Below are 26019 nucleotides of genomic sequence, written 5' to 3' on the forward strand. Positions count from 1 at the left end.
GCATGAGGATGGATGCATTCAGGGGCTAGACAGATCTGGCCTGTGGGCCACCAGTTGGCCCACACCCATTAGCATATTATTTATTAGTTGTATTGTGATAGCGCATAGAAACCCAGGTCATAGACCAGGACCCCATTGTGCTAGGAGCCATACATACACATGCACACACACACCTCGCCCCCACAAAAAGGATCTGGGCACCTCCCAAGTATTTATGGCTCCATTCTTACAACACATCTTTGCAGTAGGAATTATTATTCCCATTTTACAGAGAGCTGAAATGACTTGTCCCCGGTCACTTAGGGACTCTGTGGCAGGGTCAAGTATTGAACGCTGATTTCCTGAGACACCGTCCAGTGTCTCGACCGCAAGAAAATCCCCAGGAAAGGGCTACTCATGACTTCCGGAGAAACAGGAAGTTGCCACCCGCAGCCTTAATAAAATGTGTGGCTGCATAGTAGTACGTATAGCTGAACTAGTTTGGGTGAGTAATGTTGGATTGGAATGGAAGCACAAGAAGGAAGACCTTAGCAATTCTCCCTTACTTGTGTTGGTTTTGAAACCAGAAACGTGTAACATGAACCCAGCTATTGACTACGAAGTGTTACTCTTTTTATTAGCTTTATTTGGTTAGTAGTCCTCTTGTAGGTAAAACTCTGCATAGCTATCAGTGAGAACTTTGCCCATGTGAGGGCTGATTTAAATCTGCCTGCCTTGTGGCCATTCTGTTCAGAATATTGCATCCATTGCTGTAGTATTTGAGAGGTAGACACAAGAACCATTGAGTAACCTTGATAAGAATTACTTCCTCTTTCAACTGTCTGCTTCCAAGACCTCAAAAACTTCCCCATTGGCATCAGTCAGAGTTATGGGTGCTTGGTATCTCTGAAAATGAGGCCCAAGCTGTCCCAATTTGGGCATTCAAAAATGAGGCTCCCAAAATTAGTGGGTGCATTTGAAAATATGGATCTAAGGCAGTGGCCCAACGGTATGGAGTGAGTCTGTAGAGCCAAGATCAGAGCTCAAGGAGTTAGGAACTCCCAGTGCCATGCCCAATTCACAAGGCAATGCCTCCTCGGATTTAAAAGATTAAATGATTAAAAAGAAACACTTTAGAAATATCTAATTTAATAAGGGGCAATCCATGTGGATTCATAAAAGGGAGATTCTGGCTGATTAAAATTGCATGAATTAAGTGCATTTTTCAGTTTTTAGACTAGAGCAAAAGATCTGACCTGATTTTTCTTAGAATGTGGAGATAGTTAAGAACTATTACCTCAACTAGACTCTTTCCCTGCCAGTAAGGGATTGTATGTTAACTAGTGTTTTGTCCTGCTTTGTTTTAAATGTGCCAGGTGAAGATGATTCTATCACTTACTTTCCTTGGAAGATTATTCCACAGAATAATAGATCTCAGTGACTGGAAACTTTTCTGGACAGTCTAGATTTTCCTTTTCTTAATACGTCTCATCCTTGTAATACTCGTTAGTTAAATCCTAAATAATTCCTCTCTCTGGTGCTTGCACACCTCCAGCCTCTGTATGTTGAGCACATCTTCCTCTGGACTGTTGCTTAATTAGACTATCAAAAGTTCAGGAAAGATTGAGTACCAAACAGACTCATCTGTCAAGGCAGGGTAGTGACCAGTTCAAAGCTGGCTTTGAGACAAGAGATTGAGGATGTCACAGAGAGGAAACTGTTCAGGGTGGAGAGGTGTAGCAACGGTCAGTTTTAGCCAAACTTTTGTTTCCCTTAGATATAAAATGACCTTGGAAAGGATGGGATGAAATACATTTGCTAGTGAGACGAGATGGGACATAAGAGGGGGCTCGTTCATGTCTATGAGAAGAGAGCAAGCAGAATGGTGAAATGAGTTGACTGGTACATATACTGTCTGTTGTTCCTCTTTCCCTTGCCTCTGTCTGCTTGTCTGTCAGCACTCAAGTTTATGGGCTTAGTGGAGGTGGGACCCTCGTTCTTGCACATATTGAGGGATGCTGTAAATAAGTAACAACAAAGCAGAAGCAGTTTAAATAGATGGCCTTAATGTATTGCGTTAAATTGCTGATTTATGGGGATATATCCTTAATTCATGTGAATTGGTGTAGCTCCATTGACATAGGCCAAGTCTATTTTAAAAAGCTACTTCAACCCAACTACATCCCTCATGGGTGTGAAAAATCCACCCCCCCGCCCCCCGAGCTACATAGTTACACTGACCTAGTCCCTGGTGTAGACAGCGCATGATCAACAGAAGAATTCTTCCGTCAATCTAGCTACTGCCTCTCAGGGAGGTGGATTAACTACATTGATGGAAGTACCCCTCCTGTTGTTGTAGGGAGTGTCTACACTGAAGCGCTATAGCAGCGCAGGTGCAGGGTGTAAATGTAGCCATACCCTTAAATGGAGCTATGCTGATTTACACCAGCTGAGGATCTGGCTCATTGTGTTTTAACACTGTGAGGCTAGGGACCAAAAATAAATATAGATACCTTGAAAGGAAGCACCATGTGAAATAAAGATCAAGAAAATGACCATGGGTGTGCATGTTGGGTGGGGGAAAGGGAATGTTGGTGACTATAATACATTTAAAGCCATCTGCAAAAGTATCAAAGCAACAAAGTTATTGCATTGTATGTGTGGAAGCATGAAGTGTAAAGCACGTGGTTGTACAGGATGGAGGCATTCAGCATGAATCAGTGGGGAACTCTAAACAGAACCTACAGGATATTGTCTGAGGTTTTTGTTACTTTGTCATAGTAAAGATACTGCAAATGTGAGAGCAGGTGAGGAGGCACAGGGCAACCAGAATTATTCAGGGATTTAGGAAATGAAGCATGAAACAAGATTAGCCAGGCTTGGCCTCTGTAACTTTAGTTTAGGGGGCTAGGGCAGGGGACTGGGAATCAAGGCTTCTGGGTTCTCATCCCAGCTCTGAGAGGGAGGGTGTTTTGGAGGTGGGGTAGAGAGGATATGGGGGTGAAATCCTGGCCCCATAGAAACTCTGCTTGACATCAGTGGAGCAGGATTTCACCCTGCTGGCTGGCTAGAGACTCACTCACTCAGCTGATGGGTCTAACATTTTTATTAAAGTAAAGCACTCGGCAAATGGTGATGAGTTACGAGTGGGAATCTCATCACAGTCACTTCCAGCACCAGACAACACAGCTTCACCCTCCCTTTGATACACAAACTTGTGAATATCTTTTCCTTACACGTATAGATTAGTCCCTCATTTCCATGTTAACTCTCCTCCCTTGTCAGTACATGTTTTAGCGTTCGTTCAAAACAGACTTTATTAGCTCATTAGTTACTACTTTTTCTCATAAACATGGTTACTCTGCCATTTCTTACACATGTGCAGTTCTGCTGCTGCTCTTTAAATGTTATCAGGACAGACTCTTAACATTCACAGCAGGCTTCTATCAGGCTTAAATATGCCTTCGCTCCCAACACCAGGGAGACTTAGACTCCTGGGCTCCACACCAGGTTCTGCCATTGAGCCAGTCTTGTGGGATCAGTTTTTCCAAAGAGCTCCTGCTCTGATACCTGTGGCCAAATTTTCAAGAGCACTCAAGCCTGCTGGGTGCATGTTGCTTGCTGAGCTCTCGTGAAAAGCTGGCCCCGGTAATGGGCGCTCAGCCCTTGTGTCCTTACGGCATGTTCCACGGGAGTCAATATAAGTCAAATTGGGCTCTTAACTTCCCTCTCTTCATTTATACACCTGTAAAATAGGGATGGTAAAAATCCTCACAGGAGGGATTTGTGGCTTAATTAATGTCTGTAACAGGGTGACCAGACAGTGTGAAAAATCGGGACGGGGTTGGGGAGTAATAGGCGCCTATGTAAGAAAAAGCCCCATATATCGAGACTGTCCCTATAAAATCGGGACATCTGGTCACCCTAGTCTGTAAAGAGTTTGGAGATCCTCTGATTCAAGGCCTATATGCTGTAAAACTCCATGTTGTTGTTGTTGTTGTTCTATTCTCCACCATTGATCAGCTGAGAGTGATAGAGACGCCAGAGCTTCTCCACTGAAGTAGTGGCAACAACATGAATACCAGTGCTGCTCCAGTGAACAGCTTGCAGTAACGCTGACTAGTGCTGCTCCAGTAATCATCTGGCAGGGATACAGACTGGAGTGCTACTCCATGGATCAGCCACTCGCCGGAGAAACTGTAGTGATGCTCCATTGGTCACTTGGCACTAGTGCAGGCTCGTGTTGCTTTACAGACGAAGTAGTAACGGAGACTCCTTGTTCCCCTGGCAGTGGTACAATTAGTGTTCAGCCCCGAGAGCTCCATTCAGACTGCGTCCAGTGTCAGTGCTCAGTCAGGATCTAGATGATTTCCTCTGTTTCCAAAGCCCTGATTTCCATCACAGTAGAGACAATCTCTCTGTGATGCCTGATTTACAGTAAAGCCCTAGGCTCAAAACCTGTTACTCTTCATAATGACCACTGGCGCCAGTTCCTCCCCCGCCCCATTAGAGCATGCCTAACAGCAAAAACCTCCCTTTTGCTCATTTTTCAAAAAATATATGTATTTACAATAATTCCAGTATCACTTGGAAACTGTCAGACAGCAACTCCAGACAGACTGGAATATGACTTGCGTAAAAAAATCATAGACACTGCAAGGGAATCACGTTACTGTTTCAATGGAGGGTCGGGGAAGGGAGTGAATCTGAAACACTGCTGTTACTTTAATGGGAGACTCCCCCCCAAAAAAACCAAACCCTGAAGTATATAGGATATGATATGATAGGCTATGCTAGGAGTGGGAGGCAGACTGCAGAGAGAAGCAGAGTGGAGACTTCAACGGAGTGCACAAGATGTTGATGGTACGGGCCTGTACTCTAGTTGTGTCATCTGAATGGGCATGTGTGAAGGGTGTTGGAATACCCACTGCATAGTGTTCTGGACCCTCCTAGCCCATCCTGAGCAATCTTTTCTCACTCTCTGTGTGTAAAATATCTACTGCTTGGCATACTGCGAGTTGTTCTTCAGAGGCTTTTTATTAGCCCCAGCGGTAAATAATCCTCTGGCAGAGTGATTTTGCTGGATAGAGAGAGATGGTATATTAGGGCAAGGAAAACTGTGATTAGTGCAACTTCCCCTTCAGTCTGCAATGGAAGCTTGACAGGAGGCTCTGCAATGCCCCACCCCACCAGTTTACAGGGAGTTCATTGCTCATAAATACAAACTGGACTTAGGTATTATTCTACAAGCGAAGGGTCTCATCGTATTCCAGCTTGGGAACTAGACTCATATTGACCTAAAGTGATGTAAGGGTTCTAATGGCATTTAAATAAAAGAAGGAAAATTGACGGGCTGGAACGCACATTGCTGAATTGGAACGTGCCATGTGATTAAAATCCTGCATCATCTTTACAGATAAGATCTTCTCGTGGCTTGGAAACATGATGCAGGACTCTAAATGAATGGGCACCAACACTGAGGTTTGGGGCAAACTACTCAATAGTTGATTAAAAGAGATATCAGCCTCACAGAAGTCTTGTGAGCCTTATACTAACTAAAATGCTAAAAGCTTTGTTGTAAAGCAGGTGGGATCACTGCTAGAGCTGGGTTTCTTTTTTAAATGCTTTTTTTCTGTGGAAAATTTCAACAAAAACAAAATTGTTTTTGTCTAAAAATTTTCTGGAAAATTTCAATTGTGGGGCAGAAATTCAGATACCATAAAATTCTGAGGTTTGGGCAGAATTTGAAATTGAAATTGAAATTCTCTATAGAAAGCAGACTCTTTTCCTGTAACTCTATTTCCCCCCAAAAAATACGTTTGCTGGAAAATTTTCAACCAGCACTAACTGCTGCGTACACAATGTACCTGACTCAGACTCACAAAAGCAGGGTAATGTAAAGTTACACCACCTAACAATGTCCTTTCCTCCACCCATGTGTTATACCTCTCCATTACCACTACCTCTCTGCACCACAAAGCATGCACTGGAATCAGAACCCTGTCCCTATTAACCATCTCTTCTGCACATGCCCCTTTACCACACTGCCCTGACAAATACTAGTGGTTTGTGGATGCTTCTGGTAGTTTAAGCCACTGGTGAGTGTTTGTTACAGGTCTCCTTTTGTCCCAATTCACAAAGGGTGAATCTGTTATAGCCCCAGCAAACCGGCTTCAGTTCAAACTATAGCAACTCCTGCTTTTCGTTCTGGAAATCCCTGTTCCACTTTCTGGTATGTTGGCCAAGATGGAGGAAAAACAGGATCCGGGAGACACCCCTCATCCAAGAAGAGACAGATGTTTGAGGCAGGTGAACGCGGGCCAAGGAAAGCTGTCTGCCAAACATTGCCATTTTTGCCAGCAATGACCAATCTCTCAAAATTACACAAAAATCTAAAACTGTGGAGTTGCAATAGGAGTTAGAACTGCAAGGAGCGCCTGCTTTTAACTCCAACTGATGGAAAGGAGCAGCCCGTATAAATGCAAAAGAACTCATTCTTCCCTGGGGTAGCTCCAGTCTCTGAAGTTTGGTTACATCAGGGCTGGACTTGGCCTATAAAGAATAAGGTTGGAATGGAATTAGGCTGCCTAAGACCCTTCATTTCCTTTGACTTTATCTTGAGAGGCTCAGATTTTGAAAGCACACCGGGGTAGTTTTCACAAGCAAAATAGCAGTTAGATGCCCTCTCCTATAGGAAATCAGTGGGATTCGGATGCTGATCTCTCACTGGCTTCTTTGGAAATACCTCTGTAAACAAAAGAGCAAAAGCCAAGGTGAATGCAAAACAGAGTCTGGAAGCCTCCACCCCTCTCTGTAGCGCTGGAACCAAGAAGTCGAACAGTGCATGAGGGCAAGTCTCAAAATGATCAACTGCACTTGAAGGTGTAAGGAATCATCTTCAAGCTGTGATTTCCGCAGAGAAATGCTCACCCTGGCTTAAAACATTTATTCTCACAAAGTGGATGTGCTGCAGAAGCCAAACACTCAGCCTTTTAATGTCTTACATAATTAAGGGCCATTTTATTTTTCCTTTTTATTAATGAATTACCTTTCAAAATGTTCTGCTGATGACAGAGTTGTGTAATTTAATACTAAATGTATTATTCAGCTAGTTGCTGCCCCACAGAAAGATTTTTGTCAGACAGGCCGCTTTGGGTTTGGTTTCAAGACAATAACTTTTTTTTCCAGATACTCGGGGGCTGGGGGTGGAGGGGAGTCAAAGGATTTAGAGAGGGTCTTTTAAACATTTTGAAGTTATAAGGTTTTTTTCAGGCAAATTTAATTGAAGACAAAATAGAACAAATGACATTACATCGTTAACAAGATCCAAGTGCAGCAAAGACAGACTAATTACAGAGGCCCCAATTCAGAGAAAGCATTTAAGCATATGCTTAAGTCCATCTGTTTTCAGCAAGTACTTAAGCATATGCTTATAATTAAGTCCAAATGAAGTCATGTCTTAGTTAAGCATATGCTTTCATGGAAAAAAATATATATATATATAGATTTAGGCATATGCTTAACTTCTGGAAAGCATGTGTAACCCTTCTGCCCCTCTAGTTGGCAGCAACAAGGGCCGGGTTCAGTATCCAGGGGTTCCGTTTCAATAACACAATGCATAACCGGCTCGAGCCCCCACCCAGTGACCTGGGACACTCACATACCACACCCCCCTGGGCGCCTCTAGGAGGCAATACTTCCCCTCTCGCAAGCACGGAGTCTGAGTGTAGCAAAATCTTTTTTAATAAAGGAAGGAATCAATGCGGCATCCCACTGGAGAAACACCACAAACAGGGTTATAACACAAACCATAAACAAAAACCCACCTCCAAGTACGTTTGGCACTGTCCTTTTTCCCCTTAGGGTTTTAAGTCCAATCACCCCAAAGTCCAACAACCGAAAAGTCTCTGGTCAATGCCACCCCAGAGTTCGAGAGTCTATCTGTAGAGGTCCCTCCCCCCAGCCTGGGTAGAAAGGGGCACCTTACGTGGTCCAGGGCCAACTGCCCTGCCTCTCCGTGGGTTCTGCTTCCGCCTTCTCCACGAACTGCTCCGCTTCACCAGCCGCTCCACTCTGCTCCTCCAGCCGTCCTTAGGAACTGCTCCGCTCCACCAGCTGCTCTGCAAAACTGCTCGGCTCCGCTCACTCTGTGGGCCGCTCCACCCGTCCCACAGCTACTCCGCTCTGCCAGCCGCTCTGCTGCCCCCAGCTGTCCCGTGATCCGCTCCAGCCGTCCCCGCAACTGCTCCACTCCGCCAGCTGCTCTGTTCCACAGCATATCTTCAGGCTCCCCCACTAGCTAGCACAATGCTCAGTGCTCTCAGCTCAGTCATTTCAGCTCTTTAGTGATTTCAACTCTTAGTGATCTCAGCTCTTAGTGGGGGAGCCCCAGTGCTAGGGCACCATTAGTCCAAAGTGAATTCAGCTCAGGAACCTGTATTTAGATTCTTGAGGGAATAAAAAAATCAACTCTGACATTCCACAGTGGAGAGAGGAGGGGGTGCAACTGGTGCTTCTGGCTCCACAAGGAGCCTGCACCACCAGGCACAGATACCTGTCCCCAACCTCTCTACTTCACTGGGTTTTGGAACCCATGACCCTTGTCTAGCAAGTACCACCCAACTGAGGGTGAGTCATTTGTCACCAAGCAGTCCCACCGCTCAGCAGTCTGGGATAGGGTAGGCGTGTCTATGCAAATAAACTCTCTGACATTCTTTCCACCAGATGTCAGGGTAGAGCTTATCCTGACTCTGCTTACACATGTAACCACATGCTTTATTTGCTTTAATATGAAATGAGATCAGTGGGACTTAAGCCCTTGTGTAAAGTTACGCATGACAATGTTTTGTTGAATTGGGGCCGGAGATGGTGAAAGAATCTGGGTGTCAAAGGCAGAGATGGTAGTGTTCACTCATGCGGAGAGCCCTCTAGAAATAGAGCCCACCCTTGGAAATATGTAGGTAAAAGGGTAATCTGAAGACTTCTTGTGTAGTTGCTGAAATAGGAACATTATATAAGGCAAAAGCTGAAATACAAGAAATAGGACGAAGTTAATTGCAGAAACTGTCCTGAAGATATAATTCTTCCAATCAAATGAAAATACAGGAAATGGGTTTTTTTTTTAAAACTGGTGTTCAGCCTGACTTCCACTTGTTCATGCATGCTTTCTGTGCACTATTACCCAAATCATCACATACATGCATGAGAGGTAACATTTACAGATTTCGTGTGAAAACTCCCCTCTGCATGCCAGTGACTGATGCTTTCACCACAGCACCCAAGGGAGAGCATACACAAGGAATGTCCGTAGTTGTGTGATGTATGTGCACAAGTAGAGGTGGCTTTTTCAAGACCAAAACCATATTGCATCAGGCATCCCTTTTTTCTCTTGCATGAGGGGAGCTTTGTATTCCGATAGACCCGATCACTATAGTAACTAAACTTCTTGTAGCATCCTGACATGCATAGTAGGGGAAACATTATTATTCCCATTTTCAGATTTAGTGAGTTGGCCAGGGTCATAGAAGGAGGTTTTGGGAGAGGGAAATGGAACTCGGATCTCCCAATTTCATGTGCAGTGCTGGAACCACAATAGCACTGTTTCGTCAGGTAGAATGCAGATTCAAAGACAAACCAAGGTACAGAAATTCCTGTTGTCTAACCTCTTTTGCTTGCTGCATCCCCCTGCAGAGAAACACAACTGCAGTGATCCCCCAGCATGCTAACTGTCCCATAGGCCCGTAACAGGTACATGGAGCAACTCTGGAGAGGAGTTTTGTCCAAAGTACCTGCTGTATTGGAGAGGAGTGATGTGCTTAAATTATGATCTCGCAATTAAAAACTGTATTAAAATCTTCTTCTCCTCCTGGAGTATGAAGACTTAGTAAATCAGATAGCTACATGGAGGGTTTGAGACAAGTTACAAATTATTCATAACCAATTATGTAGATTCCTTTTGAGCTGTAATAATAAAGAACCTCCCAGTGACATGTACAAAAAATGGATTGAATTTGTTACCCCTAGAGAAGAGGAAGCACTGCTATTGTTTAAGTCTAGTATGTAAACATGTTAACAGATCCACTCTGAAGCATTTGAGGGGAGAGAAAAATGGTGCAACCTATTAACTGTCCATGTCCTTGTGATTGCAGAATAAATTGACTTTTATTGTATCCAAATGTAAGAAATCTTATGGGATAAAAAGCCTTTTGCTACATGGCTGCTTGATAATTGGAATCAACAACTCAAGGAATTAAAGAGCTTAGGTCAGTACATGCTTTTAAAATGATTTGTAGATGATACATCACCAGTTATGCACTCAGTAGACTAATCTCTAATTGTATTTTCTTGTATGGTTATGGAACAAATGGGTGATTTACCTGACAGATTCTGACCCTCCCATCTCCGGGTCTTTTACACATAGGAACAAAGTCCCTTCCAGCCCTACCTTTCTACGTTTCTATTTGTCCAGCAAGTCCGATATCATGTCCCTGGCAGTGGCCAAAATCATACTTCCAAGGAAGTACCAGAAAAAAGACTGATCGTGAACTCCTAACACTTTTTTAGTACACGCTGCATTTTGTGGGGGCCAGTGTGGTCTAGGGGCCAGGATACTGGACTGTGAGTCTAATTATCTATTCCCAACTCTTCAGCCTTGTGCCATTGAGCCCGTTATTTTGTCTCTCCAAACCTGCTCCCCATCCTTTGTTTGTCTTGTGTACCTAGACTGGAGCTCAGGGACGGGCAAACTTTTTGGCCTGAGGGCCACTTCGGGTTTCAGAAATTGTATGGCAGGCCGGTTGGGGGTGGGGGTTGTGGCCCGGCCCCCACCACCTATCTGCCTCTTCCGCAGGACTCCTGCCCCATCCACACACACCCCTGCTCCCTATCCCCTGACTGCCCCCAGACCCCGCCACCCCATCCAACCCCTCCTCTCATTCGTGATGGCCCCCCCATCCAACCACCCCTTCTCCCTGTTCTCTGGCTGCCCCCTGGGACTCCTTCCCCCATTCAACCCCTTATTCCCGCCCTGACCCCTATCCACACACATCCCTGACCACCACCCTGAACTCCCCTGCCCTCTATCCAACCATCCCTGCTCCCTGCCCCTTACCACGCTGTCTGGAGCACCAGTGGCTGGTGATGCTACAGCTGCAGTGCCCGGCTGGAGCTGGGCCATGCTGCCACCATGCAGCACAGAGCACCGGGTTAAGCCGGGCTCTGCAGCTGTGCTGCCCCAGGAGCTCACAGCCCAGAGCATTGTGCTGGTGGTGGGGCGAGCTGAGGCTGCAGGGAAGGGGGAACAGCAGGGGAGGGGCTAGGATGAGCATCCCGGGCCAGGAGCTCGGGGGCCGGGCAGGAGGGTCCCGTGGGCCGTAGTTTGCCCACCCCTGCTGTAGCTCTTCAGGGCAGGGGCTGTCTCATTATGTAGTTGTACAGCACTCAACACGATGGGATGCCAATCTCTGTAAGGCCTCTAGCCACGACTGTAATAAAAATAATTATTGTTTTTGTTACCATTAAGAGGCATTATGCTGTGAATTTGCCAAGAACAAACAAACTCCCAAGGTGAGGGCATGAGCTGTTGCTTCCCCAGAGTGCAAACGTAGTGCATTCAGAACAGCTCTTGTGGCACTGACAGCCAAAGCATTGACTGAAACTTAAGATTTGGGAAAGTGTCTCTGATTAAATAAGAACCAGCCTGAATCTTTACTCCAAACTCAAACTGAAGGCAAGTGTCTTCATCTGCCCTGCCTCAGTTTCCCCATATGTATAATGAGGATCATTACACTGACCTTCATTTGCAAAGTGCTTTCAGATCGATGGATGAGAAGTGCTATGTATGATTAGTAGTAGTAATATTCCTAGAGCTACAGAAATTAGATATAGCAAAAACCTGTTCAGCCATCCTATTCGTCATCCTCATGCAGATAAAGGAATGTTCCCTATAGTATTTTCAGCACATAATGCTGTATCTCCTGACAGATAGAGTTAAGGAGCAATGGACTCAAAGTATCATATTCTTACTGTTGGGTGATTCTGGGGAACGTTGCTTTGAAAAGTGTTTTCCATAGTCAGTCACTCCTTTCCCACTGTCTGTTACAAGAGCTTAATATTTTACTGTGATCTCACTTCAATGCTGGTTTCATAGGTAGAATTGGTGCAGCTCAGATACACAAAGAATGGTTATTTGCAATGCTAGCAGCTCCTACTTTGAGCCAGTCTGGATATGGAAACTAGTCTGGTTAAAACTATACCACAGCATAAAGACACTCATGAGTGAGAGGTGGTGAAACAAAGGCAAGGACACATGCCTGAATCATGTATTTGCTTAGAGGTTTGTTCTCGAGCAGTGCAAACTTTTCCAAGCTCAGTTCAAAAGCGATTTGCAAGGATGTGAGAGACTCACCTGCTGTGCACGGATTTGCAAGTTCAGACGTTCTCAATGGCAATCGACTGAACTGACAGGGCTTGTGCACGATGAGATATTGATATGAGCTAAGGTGCAAGACCGATAGTTCGTGCTGTTTGCATGGGTTTCTTGGAACTAAAATGAGGACTAGGCCTCAATTCTGATGCAACCATGGAACACTGACCTCAAGGAGACCAGTTTTCCCCCATCTAATTCTGGTCTAGAAGAGAGATGTGCAAGATGAAATGCACGAGCGTAATGAGAGGCTAGTGATGGCGGATTGCAGAAGTTAATGTTAAAGGTTTTGCAAAGAATCCTCCAGGCACAAGGGTTCATTTCTGAAGCATCACTGGAGCACTGAATGTGGGGAAATGTCTCCTCTAAACCTGGGAGATATCGGTAAGCCAGAATACAAAATCACAGTGACACAGTGCTAGACTAACCACCCAATCTGCATTTTGGGGGGTGTTCCTTATTTGTTGCCTCCTGTCCCTCAGCTAGTGTCCACTAACAGGGTCTTGCTCAGCTGGCCAAAGGGTTTGACCAGATAAAAGGTGGGTTGTAAAGGACCATACACTGTAAGGCACTTATGGTTTTGTGCCATGAATATAAATACGGTGGAAAGATGTCCCTTTAAAAATAGCTCTTTCCCATAGTTTTCATAGCATTGTCCTTTGTTTCCTTGAAGTCTGGCCCTAGATCATTCCCACGAGCTGGGGGAATTGCAGAAGGCGCATGCAGATGTCTCTCAGGAACACACAAAAACTAGTTCAGCTCAGATGTAAGAACAGAACCCTGGAAATAAGACAAGAAAAAATAATTTCCCCTTGTAAAACTGGGGCTGTAATTATGATGGGAGCCAAGATATCAAGATAATAAGGAGACAGTCCTAAATAACTTGGGGAATTACAGAAGGTAATAATATAGTCAGCCACTGCCAGCTGGAATTAGACAGACATAGTGGCTCGGCGGAAGAGAGTTTTGGCCCAGGTTCTCTCCTATGTTAAGATTGCACCACCAACACCATGCAGCCTTAAAAACCAGGGTAGGTGGCCATGGGAGGATCCACAGAGATGGCTTTGCATGACCCCCCCCCGCCCGCCATCCTCCCGAGTTATGCTGTGTGCTTCTCAATTGCAGCCAAGAATTTTGGCTTTGGTTTTTGGTTTTGTTTTCCTGATTTTTCCAACTGGACTGAAAACCTCAGCCTCTCTTCTTAAAAACAAAATGAAAATAGCCTCTGTTGAATTGGCCGAACTCCAGCTTGATCCTAGAGGTCAGCTTATCTCACACGGCCCTGGTCAGCCACAACTTACTCCATGTGCCCTGCTCCAGGGCCAGCTCTAGCAATTTTGCCATCCCAAGCACGGCGTTTCTGCAGAGGGTCGGATGGTCCTGTGGCTCTGGTGGAGCTGCTGCAGGTGTGTATGCGAGACATCCAACAGAGCCGCGGGACTAGCGGACCATCCGCAGCCACGCCTGCGGCAGCTCCGCCAAAGCCGCCTGCCGCCCTCCCAGCAACCGGCAGAGCGCCCCCTGTGGCGTGCCGCCCCAAGCACGCACTTGGCACGCTGTGGCCTGGAGCCGGCCCTGCCCTGCTCCAACAAACCTGTCAGAGAACACAGCAAATGACCCTCGGCTCATGCCTTAGTGAGTATCCAGACAAGGCAAAATAGTTGGCATGAGGCTTCTATGGACCACATTTTCCAAAGAACCCAGCTCCCAAACAGACACCAAAAAACCAGCCAAAGGCTCAAAGGTGCTCAGCACCCAAATACTGAGATCTTTTGAAAATCTGACCCTTGCGTGGCATCGCTTTACCTATTCTTTCAATCCTTAAAAGGGATAGGGACTTTGCCTCCTCATCACTACACCTCTGTTTAAAGAGAGAGAGACACGTTCTAAGCAGTGCAGTTTCTATCTTGAAAGCACACCTTATCTCTAATCAGGGCAGAGATTTACAGCTACTATCCCAGTACAGACTGACTCCAGTCCTTAAAGTTTAATTAAATCACAACCTCTGTCCCCCGTCATCTTAGAGACACAATAACATTCCCTGAGCCTTGCTATCCAAAAGAGAACGTGCACGAATGTTTCACACATGCTAAAAATAGTGATCCTAATAAAATATCAAGCTGAATACCACTGTATACCATTTCCAGCATAGTGACAGTGTACCCTATATCCAGGAGTTTCACCAATCTCCTGACACACTGGTACCCAGCCGCTGTTGTAGGAGCAGAGCATGCTACTGCTAAACATTATTAAATTAGGACCTTAAATCATCTGCAGCAGCTACCCCTGTTTGATTTTGAATCTGGTTGTTTTTCCTACCAACACTCAGCATTTTGGCGCCAGTTCTTTCCATCAGTTGTAATTACTGTGCCCTTTTACATGGAAAATGTGATCAACTTCAGCTTGTCTGAGCTGCAGCAGCCATCTGCACCTGTGGCCGTGGAGGGATTGGCTCATGCTGGAAATTCTGACTTGATCAGAATGGCAACTTATTAGTCCTACGAACTGCATTTTAAAATATTATTATTATTATTATTATTCAAAGGGGTCCTAAGTTTGATGGCCTGCTAATCAGCCAGCATATTAATACCAATGTCAAACATCCCAACTCTTTTATAGCCTTTGTCAAAGTTATATGCTCTTACATTAGTGTGTCCTATTCCTATATATTTATCTTTGGTGGGTTGAGAGTGAAAATTATCAAATTTAAATCCCTTAGCTCTTTCCTTTCTGTGAATCATGCCTAATGGGATGAACACGTGTGCCCGCACACATGTTGATATGCTATCACTGTACGTTGTCCCTCCGTTTGAGGGAATTTCAGTGGGCCTTATGACTTGTCATCGTAATCGGGGCAGCCTCTAAACCTTGAGAGCTCTGTGTGACATTGTTCTTTCAGCTAGAAAGATGTCGGGCACCAGCACTGCCTGCATCAGATGGTGGAGTCTTGCCTTGAGCAGCTAGAATTTGTGTTCTGCCCTTTACTGCAGCTGAGGTTTGAAACCTAAACTGTTGTGATGCTGGTAGGAAGATGGTTTGCTAGGACGACAACCTGTGGCTAAGGTAGGAGGAGCTGTGATCGGGTCAGCTCGGCCGGAGGGGACACACTTTGCATCTCTTCATATTTCAGAGACTAGACCGTAGCGCGCTGAGGGGGGGTACAAGAGGAGTTGGCAGCTGTGAGAACCGCCTGTTACAAATGCCCCTAGACAATCACATGGAGAGTTGGGGGGAAATGTTGGCAAGAGGCAGGACCAGTCCCTGAGTCTTGGAGCTGCACTGAAGGAACATCAACAGGGATAATAAATGCTCCTGTGGCCTCCCATTCTTGCCCTACTTTAACACCTGCTTGGTATTTACAAGGTGCTCAGGTCTCCCAGTGACAGGTGGCTACACAGAGTGGCTAGATCAGGCACAAACACATAGAAACCTCCTTGCATCCTCTCAACCAGCTGTGACAGAGATTGCCCTGCAAACAGGGTCCTCCCGTATCTGCTCGCAAGGAGGGAGAGGGGTTGTGCCGAGATTCCTTTTGCAATAACTAACTTGCCGCCCAGCTAATTTTGCATGGGTGGTACTGAGATAACAGGCTCTAATCATTGGGAACAATTGGTTGGGTCCCACACTTTAGCTACAAACCCTTTCTCTTCCCCAGACCGTCTCCAGCTTTAACAAGTGGCAATTCCCTTAATCACATATTTTTACCTCCTTAGCTCCAGCCACTGTTTTCAGTGCTAGGGAGAAGGAGGAGTGAGGGGGAAGGAAAGCGTGGACATAGATTTGAAGGGTAGGGCTTCAAATGAGGACAGTGCCAGGAAGGAGCCCAATGAAGTGAAGTCAGTCGAATTGGCTGTATTGTAATTTAATTCTCCACAGCACATTTTCAGGAGAAACCTTGGCCCTAACTGACCATTTGTTGGCTTCCAAATGATTTCCCCCTTCTATCTGCTGGACTGTTGCTGAGGGCTGTATATATTCTCTCTCTTCCAGCTTGAGGGAGGTTTTCACTTGGCTCATTTTCCATCTCTGGTTTTTGACATGTCAATCTTTGCCATCAGCCCATCTCCTCCTCCTCCAGTTCCCTGTTCTGGATATCAAACTCCTTTAGCTCCTTCGCTTTCTCCTTTTGTCTCTTCTTTTTCCTCTGCTACCCCCGATCTCTTGACCTTGTTACTACTTGCACCGAAAAAGCCATTATTTGCAACATAGGCATAAAATACTGTGGAGCACTGCACATTTTGTACAGGGAGAAGCCAAAAATAAGTGTAGCAATTTGCTTGAACATGTGCGATAACAATATTAAGGTAGATCTGTTGCAAATCCATAAACCTATACAGATTTGCCGACTTATGTATTACATAAATACTAACAGGTGCTGACACGCATAACACATAAATGCACGCATAAACATTACTGCAGTCATAGTACCACAGTTGCTATTGGCATAGTTTAGAATTTATTATATTTTATAGTTTCTTCACAGGCAACGCTTTGTCCATCATCCTCCCGGATGGCACATCTACAGTGGTTTCTCTGAAATGCTTCATATGCGTGTCTTGAGAGGAAGGATGGCCTAATGGTTAGACCAATGGATTGGGACTCAAATCAGTTCTCAACTCTGCTGTGTGATCATGAACAAGTCACTTTCTCTCTGTGCATCAGTTCCTTGTCTGTTTAGATTATAGGGGTGAAATCCTGGCTCCCACTGAAGCAAACAGCAAAGCTCCCATTGACTTTAATGGGGCCAGGATTTCACCTGAAATTATTTGCGGCAGGGATGGTCTCTTATGGTGTGTTTGTACGTTATCTCACCCAACAGGACATCGAATCTCAGCTACTACCTCTAGGAGCGACGGCTTAACTAATCATTAGAGCTGGTGAGAAAAATAAGTGTTTTTCCATGAAAACGTATGGAAGAAACAAAACATGTTCATCTTTTTTTCAGGCATTTTCTGTTTTGGTTTTTTTGTTTTTTTGTTTTTTTTCCTCCCCAAAGAAAATATGAAAACTTGTTTCATTTTCCTTGAAAACTGAAAAATTTTAAAATTTCAAAAGAAATGGAAAATTTCCTTCCACCATTGCTGATTTGTCTGTGCCTTGGCTAGCACTGGAGTGTTCCAGATACCAATACAGGGTAAATGGTCTCTTCTTTATGATGGCCTTCATATTTAGGCAGGTAATCCTGATTCTTGGAAGATCTCAAGGACACCCAGAAGCCCTGGATAAACTCATGTATTTATTAATCCAAAGTCCTGGCTAGTTCTCCCAGGTTTAGAGGCTGCTGCCCAGATTTAAAGTATTGTAGTATAGGGAGGTCCTCTGCGAGATGGTTGCTCTGCAAAGCTGACCTCCATTCTGCTGCATCATTCCCTAGTATTTTGACATGGCTCACAGAGTCTACGAACTGAGGCCTGCTTTGATTTAGTGCTGTTTATAAACCTAACTGGGGTGGCATTTATTTTATTGCAACACACAAAATTCAAGGCTTTTTCGTAAGCTGAGGAAATGAGGTTATGTGACATTGGTCCAAAATAGAGGGGAGTATTTTAGGTTTCAGTGTAACTGGCTATACGGTTTCAATGTAACTGGAGAAGTATGGCTTTAGGGTGATTGACCATCCCCTCCAGGTTCTCCGCATATCTCAAGTGCGACATTTTGTGGTAGAAAGAAGCTAGTAAAAACTTAGTTAAAATCATAATTCATTGAGGCTCTGAGAAAATTGAAATGATACTGTGTGCTTCAATAGTGCACTTCTGCTGAATGGCTTAGAGCAGTTAAACATTATGAGTTAAGTCCTCATAACATTGTTGCTATGTGTGTAAAAGTCATTATCCTAATTTTACAGATGGAGCAATGGAGGCAAAGAAAGGCTGGGTGACTTTCCCAAGTCTCACAGTGATTTCAGTGGCAGAGACAAGAATAGGGCACAGTCTTCTAAGTTCCAGCCTTCCGTATTACCCACTTTGTATACCAGTGCTGCCCAAAATGACATTAATGGGGATGCTAAAGAACTTGTACATCTTATTTACATGAATTTGTGGCTTGCATGTGATTAACAAGAATGGTGAGTTTACAAGCCAATTATAAAAGGTTATTAATTGGGCTGGTAACTTGGGCCTGCACTGACTTTGCCATGTTTTCATGTACTTTGCAAGTGCCTTGGCTGAGACAGTAGCTTTAGAGTCACTAACCTGCTAATTGTTCTAATAGTAATGTTACTGCTATTGGTTTACATACTTTCTTCTGGTTATCTTTTGGATGCAAGTTTTTGGCTTGACTTTGTTATGGCAGCTATTAAAATTAGCCGCAGCCCCTCCGCTGCTTTGCTCTTCAGAGCAGCACTTGTGCAACTTTCATCTGTCTGAAAATCAGCATGCAGTAGTTAATTGTCTGTCTTCATTAGTATCTCCCAACATAGTAACAGCTTGGTCTGCATGCCTGGTTGCATCCATTAACAGGGTCAAGCTAAAATGCTGTAAATCAGTTTTAGAGTTAGTATAAGCGTCCACACACAAAGTTGCACCGGTTTAACTTTAAGCCCAAACTCACCTATCTCTCTTCCAAGACCTTCTCTCCCTTAACTTTCTGGTCCACCCCATCCCTCCTCCTTTCTGAACTCTGCTGGATCATGCAATCTGTGCCTAGATGTCTGCTGGTTGTAGTTCAGCTGCTTTCTCTGAGCCTCTCCCTTGAACTGATAGAAGTTTCCTGTATTTTCTGTCCATGGGGAAATGTCATGATGACTTGAGTTGCTTAACTCACAATCCCTACGAACTCCCTCCAGCTCAGTGCTGCTCGCAGTATTGTCAAATGGCTGTTACCAGCTAGGGGAGAGAGTGAGAGCACCTTGCATGTCTGGTTGTCCCTTCTCAGCAGCTCCCATTTCTTTGCTGGGTTTAGACTTTTTGTTTCTAGTCAACTAGCTTACCTGAAGCATCAGTGTGTAACATGGCAACGAGTGATCTTTTCTAAAGGATGGTACCTTATATATTGTCTCCCCAATTTTTTTTCTTTTACTCACCTGTCTTCCCTACATCCAGTCTCTCACTAAGTTCTGTCACTTGTTAATATCACTGAAATCTATCCTTGGCTTACTGTACTGGGGCTAGAAGGTGTCTATCTCTTACCCTGATTACAGTAACTTCCTCTTGCCTGGCTTTGCCACTCTTTCTCCTCCAGCCTGGCAAAAATCCTACAGATGGGTCTCTTCCCCTCCCATCCCTCCAGCTGCTTCACCCCTTCTCTGAGTCCTTTCACTGGCTTCCTGTATGTCTTGTAGCTGTTCTCCTCTTCCTCACACACAAATACTTTTCTCCTTCTTCCTATGCACTTTCCTTACAGATCCCTTTACTCCTCTTCTGCTTTTAGCTTCCAGCCTTCTATTATGCTACTCCCAGAATCTGGAGCAGCCTCCCTCTGTGCTTTTCTCCTCCTTCAAATCCCTCTTTAAACCCTCCTCCTCGTGGTCAAAGATTGATACTTCCTCCCTTACCCACCGATTATATTCAGTGTCCTCTTGTGTGTGTCTCTCTTAGGTTGGGTGGCTGGGGTTTTCAAAGGAGTGAGACTCCCTAATCCTATTGTAATTCAATGCGAACGAGGCACCTACCTGCCTTGAGGTGCTTTGGAAGCCTTTCACTCTTCAAGGCAGGCAGTGGATGGTGTTCCATGTTTGTGCCAGCCAGTGCAAATGTACTTTGCTATTTAAATTGAATCCATAATCTGAAAATGCAACTCTGAGTGCATTATATGCACATGCTCAGTGATGGGTTGGGCTGGTTATTGGCAGCTTATATTCAGATATAGTTTCTGAGCAAGGCAGATCTCGTAAGCATCATGGCTACAGGGCAGGGCCCCAGTGTTGTTGAGCGTCCCTAACCCTTGAATAAGTCTGGTCAGGTGGCTGCTGAACACTAGGTATGTCTTCTCTTTCCGGGCCCAATCCTGCCTCTGTGCAAGTCGATGGGAAATTTCCATTTGTGGCATCAGTGGGAACAGGACCCTGCACCCTCTGTTAGTTGCTTGCGTGTTTTAAAATCTGTTCTTTGTGGACTTGCCCTTGCCAGGTGGCGAGCTGGCTTCATTCCCACTGAATTTATCACCTTGACAGTTACATACAGAAGGTAGGGAGGCTGTGTTGTATTTATAATCTATATAAATGTCAGTAATTTATAGTCTATGAATTTCCTTGTTGAAAAGGAGCTTTGAGATGGGATTTGAAGAGAGACATGCAGGAGCAAATAGGGGAAAGGAGGGGTGTTCCGGGCATGTGGCACAGCAGGAATGAACATGCAGAGGTTGGTGTGGGAAAGGGACATGAAGGAGCCATTCCGATGAACTGCTTTGGTTAAGTGAATAGAACATAGTGGGGAGTAAAAGGAGACAAGTTCAGGAAGGATCTAAGCAATGGAGGGACCTGAAGGGAAGAGCAAGGAGATTGAATTAGACCTGGGAGGCAACAGGGAGCCAGGGAAGTGTGCATAAGAGGGGCTGTATGTGGCTGAATGAAGGGTTGGTAGATAATTTTACAGGTGAATTATGGACCAGGGAGCAATGAGTAGGCCAGAGAGAAAATGTCCACATTAGTAAAGATTAAAACCTGATTAAGCCCCAGGCCAGCATATTTGTGGTGGACAAGGAGGACCTAGGTTGTTTATACGTCCCTTACACAGTGGCTATTTAGAGTGGAATATTCAAAGGTCTTCCGAATTGGTCTATCTCTGCTCCTATTAAAGTCAATGGTAAAACTGGCATGGACTTCTATGGGGAGCAGAGTGGTGTCAGTGCTCAGCACTTTGGGAAAAATTGCACCCTTAATCTCTGGCCAAATCCGTTTTCCACTAAAGTCATTTTGTAGTTTGGAATCTTTTATTGTGGCTCTGTTGGCAAATAAAGTGTTACATTTCATTTAACATTATACTCCTGGGGAAAAAAAAGCATTTAATTTACATTTTACAAAGCAGTTAGTGCAGGTTAATTAAGTATCAATTGCGTATTATAGGCCATTTAAGATATATTAATAACATTGGAGATGAATCTCCTTTGAATTCAATTAAATGAAAAATCACAAAAACATATGTGCAATTGTATTTATATAATACACAAAACTTATGAATTATAATGAAGCATTCCACATTCAATTGGTTAATGGCAATTAATTGCTAAAACAGCAGGAAATCAATATAAAACTTCCAATGACTGTCTTCCAGAACATGGGTATTTCGGTGCATTTGCCCCATATAAATAACCACTGCTATACTATAGTATCTCTTCCTACATCTCTTTCTTGTATTCTTTTAAGATAGATATTTAATATGGAAGTGCTTTCCCTCCAGTTATTGTCTTTGTTAAATGCTTTCGAGTTAGACTAGGGTGCAAACCTTTGTCGCATTTATGAGCAGAGTGTTCACGTTGAGTGCAATGGAACCGCTGAAGTGCTCACCAAATGACAGCGTTGTGGCTATAGGTTCTCTCTCTAATGGAATAAATCATTGCTCCAGCTCTGAACACACGTAGACTTTGAAGTCTGCATCGGGATTCAGATTTGCATCTTGGATACCACTCTGCTTTAAGGGGAGGCTTTCAAAAGCATCTGAAGGATTGAGGGGTGCACGTCCTATTGAAAATCAATGAGACCCTCACTCCTGAATTCCCGGGGGAGCAGGGAGAAATACAAAAACGACTGGAAAATGAGGAGGCATCATTCTTCTCAATAATTTTGTGGTGATGGCTAATCCTTTTGTGAAGCAAAGTGTCAAATAGACCATAGATGTGGCTGAGAAGAGTAGTGTAGCCAGGTATATAAAGCGCTTCTCCGGTATCTGTGTTGGCTGGGGACCAGATTCATGCCATACTTTTCCGGTATATCCTGGCTTAAATAGTGTCAATATGAGACTGTTCCAAACTTTGCCAGTTTAACTCCAGTCATGTGGTGATGAGCTTTTATATTTTATTATTAATTATTATGCAATAACAATGGGATTGATGTACAGGATGCAAAGGGAGATGGTCCCTGCCCAGAGGGCTTCCTGTCTAGAAAGGCCCACCTAGTAAAGACAGAATGCACTGGGAAACGCAGAAGAGGGAATAACTAATGTGGTTAGATCACTTCTCTTAGGCATTGCTGAAGATGACTGTCTTCCATGGGAACTTGAATGAGGGCAGGCATGAGGGTAGCTCAGGGAAGTGTATTCAGTGTGTAAGTGACAGTATGGGGGAGAGAGAGAGAGAATGAAATGAATGGGACATCAAGACCGGAGATAAATTAACTCCTCAAATATACCCCAAAGGCTTTTATTGGTAGCTTTGACAGCTGCCATGGCAAAAAGACGGCGACTCTCCCTGTGCCAGCATATCTTTTTACTGTGCCATTTATTTTTCTGGCGGAGAACACTTTGTATTCCTTTCTATATTTCTTCTTCTTTTCTTTCTGCAATAGTTGTCAGGGATATTAGCATTAAATACTTACTGCTTGGCTTAACTAAGGGGTAAAGATCGGATTTAATTTGTATGGATGAAATCCAATTATACAATGGAGCCCCCAGGGGAAGCAGTTATACCTGCTGAATCTTTTGGATGAATAATTACACACAAAGGCTCTTCTCCAGAAGGAGAAACAGACATTTTTTTAATGTGTGTTACATAATAGGGTTGGGACCCTGGAAGGAGAAGAGAATGAAGCCCAATGCAGGGAAGGAATTAAAGGATTGCCAAGAGAAAACAAGTTATAATCTGATAAATGAAATATCTAACAGGAAATCTGCAGTAGCATTGACTCAGAGGAGCCAAAATGCAAATCGCTTGCAGCACAGCCAAAGGAAGCTTACTCATCCCTTTGGAAAACAGCAATGAGACTTTGCTGAGTGTTTTTTTTCCCATATCATGATCAGCGAAAGGGAATCCTCTCCTTCCTTTTGTCAAAGCTGGAAAGGTACAAGGAGGGGAGGTAAACTGCATAGATTCCAAGGCCAGGAGGGACCATTGTGGTCATCTAGTCTGACTTCCTGTACAACAGGCCAGAGAACTTGCCCAAAATAAATCCTAGAGCAGAGCTTTTAGTGGAAACATTCAATCTCAGTTTAAAAATGGTCAGTGATGGAGAGACCACCATGAACTACTCCAATGGTTAATTCTCTCACAGTCAAAAGTGTACATCTTATTTCTGCTCTGAATTTGTCTAGCTTCAACTTCCAGCCATTGGATCATGTTGTAGCTTTCTTTGTTAGAAGAGCCCATTATTAAATAATTGTTCCCCACGTAGAGACCAACTGTAATCAAGTCACCACTTCTCCTTCTCTTTGTTAAGCTAAATCAAATGAGCTCTTTGGGTCTATCGCTATAAGGCAGGTTTTCTAATCCTCTAATCATTCTCATGGCTCTTCTCTGAACCCTCTCCAATTCATCCTTCTTGAATTGTCGGCACCAGAGCTGAACACAGGATTCCAACAATAGTCGCACCCCTGCCAAACACAGAGTAAAATAACTTCTCTCCTCCTACTCGAGAGTCCCCTGTTTATGCATCCCAGGATCATATTTGCTCTTTTGGCCATAGCATCACATTGGGAGCTCGTGTTCAGCTGATTATCCATCAAATCTCTTTCAGTTACTGCTTCCTAGGATAGGGCCCCTCCCACCCCCCATCATGTAGATATGGCCTATATTCTTTGTTCCTAGATGTGTACATTTACATGTAGCCATACAGGAACACACATTGTTTGTTTGATATCAGATTATCAGGCCATCTGGATCACTCTGAATTAGTGACTCTTCTGCAGTTGGGCGCCTACCCTGTTGAGAAACTTTAGAAAACGCTACTCGTCCCCCATCTGCATCTTTAGGCAGCTAAATACCTTTGAAAACTTGGTCCGTGGTGCTGCGTATCATCTGCATGCTGATGGCAGCCCATATCCTCTCACTATCTCCCCAGTGGCCTTGCATGCATGTTGAGCAGGAGGAGAGCCAGAAAATCACCAAGTGGATCTTTGCACAAGGGAAATCAGAGAGCAGATAAACAATTGCCCAGCATCAATCATGCTCTGCATGTGGCCTGACAAGAGCAATGTCATTTCACCCAACTAGTATCTTCACATGGCTCAAAATCCCCCAGTGAGCTGTATCAAGGGCTGCTTGGCACATCTGAAATCATTAGCATATGCACCCAGGCTGAGATCTTCAAAGCTGTCAATGGGATTTGAATACCCAATTCCCACTCTCTTATAGGAATTTGGGTTTCAAAATCTCTCTTTAGGTGGCTTTGAGTAAATCACTATAAGTCAATGAGAACTTATTGTGCCTTATTCTCCAGGCAGTCTATAGAAACACTTAGTTAATTTATTGATTTAAAAAAAAATTCAGAATGCCAGGGGCTGAAGACTCTTAAAAACCTGGATGGAGCATAAACCAATTCGCCTGACCAGCAAGGAAAGACTTTGCCTTTAGAAGCCAGTTAAAGCAAAAGTTGTTACCACACATTTAAATCAGAAGGAAAAGTGCCTTACAACTGGACTTGTAGCTCCACCCAGTGGCAACAGAATTAAAAGTTTATTAGAAAATGTTTAAAAATAAACGATACAGAGAGTTTGAAAAGTCAGTTATTGATCATCGGGGGTAGCATGCAGAGTATAGAGGGATGCTAGTAGTTTGGTATTGAACGGCACATAGCATATACAGTCTGCCATGTTCCCGATGCGGGGTGTACGGTGGGTGAGATCAAGATACAGTCAGGAAGCAGTGGGGGTACATTGCTCATACATACAGGTTACAGACAGTCCTGGGTAAAGATAAGCGGGCTGGGTAATGAGCATAGGATGACCCTCACATGGTGGGTGGGTTCAGGGCTCAGGGGATAAAGTCCAGCAGGGGAGGTCCACAAGTTTCCTCCCCCTCGTGGATTCACAAAGTCACGCCGGCTCACACTTGGTATTGGCGGTGGCCGGTGATGTGCTCTGTGTAAATGTCTCTAGACCATCGAATAGTGTCCGAGACCATTAGGGGTGTCATGAGCCGCGCGTAGCGACGGCCCACCCCACAGGTGCGAAGTACACGTTCATTACAGGGGTCCCAGGCACCCAGGGCCCCAACGATCAGAGCGTCGGTGTAGACCTCATAGCCCTTTGTCCGCAGGGTGTCTGCCAAGGGAGCGTATTTCTCAAGTTTGCGGGCTCGGGCTTCGCGGAAGGCCAGGGTCCTGTTCTCGAACGGGATCGTCACATCGACGAGGATGATCTTTTTAAAGCATTTCCAAAGCTTTAAAAACCACTGCTGGATAATATTTGCTAGAACCTAGAGATGTTCCGAGAATGTATATTTTTTATTTGTGAAAATCCTAGCAAGCTGCCATCTGCTGCTGAGTTAAAAACCCCAATATCTGTAAAAAGGGTAACATAATGAAATGAAAGAAGCTAAAGACACAGCAGAGCTGAGTGAGGAAAAAAAATCTGCAACTGATAATTTATTCAATGAATTTCACCTTTGCATATTGTGTGAACAGATTGCAAATTTTTCCAGACCTATTTGTTGTGTGAAATTCTTTACATATTTCGTTAGCAAACAATTCTGCTTAGGCGGATCATTGTGCAAAGAGGTGATTGAGGAAATTCCTGCTAACTTGATGTAAG

General features: G+C 44.3%; 1 protein-coding gene across 1 annotated transcript in view; it reads right to left on the reverse strand.

Moving 5' to 3' along the window:
* Nucleotides 1-26019, reverse strand: part of LOC127037669 (3 beta-hydroxysteroid dehydrogenase type 7-like) — a 70072-nt gene that overhangs the window by 27150 nt on the left and 16903 nt on the right. Inside the window, exon 7 of the mRNA XM_050929684.1 lies at nucleotides 25445-25684. Coding sequence (XP_050785641.1) covers nucleotides 25445-25684 — 240 coding nt within the window. The remainder of the gene's footprint in view (nucleotides 1-25444; nucleotides 25685-26019) is intronic.

The sequence above is a fragment of the Gopherus flavomarginatus genome, chromosome 19 (assembly GCF_025201925.1).
Source record: "Gopherus flavomarginatus isolate rGopFla2 chromosome 19, rGopFla2.mat.asm, whole genome shotgun sequence".
Taxonomy (NCBI): Eukaryota; Metazoa; Chordata; order Testudines; family Testudinidae; genus Gopherus; species Gopherus flavomarginatus.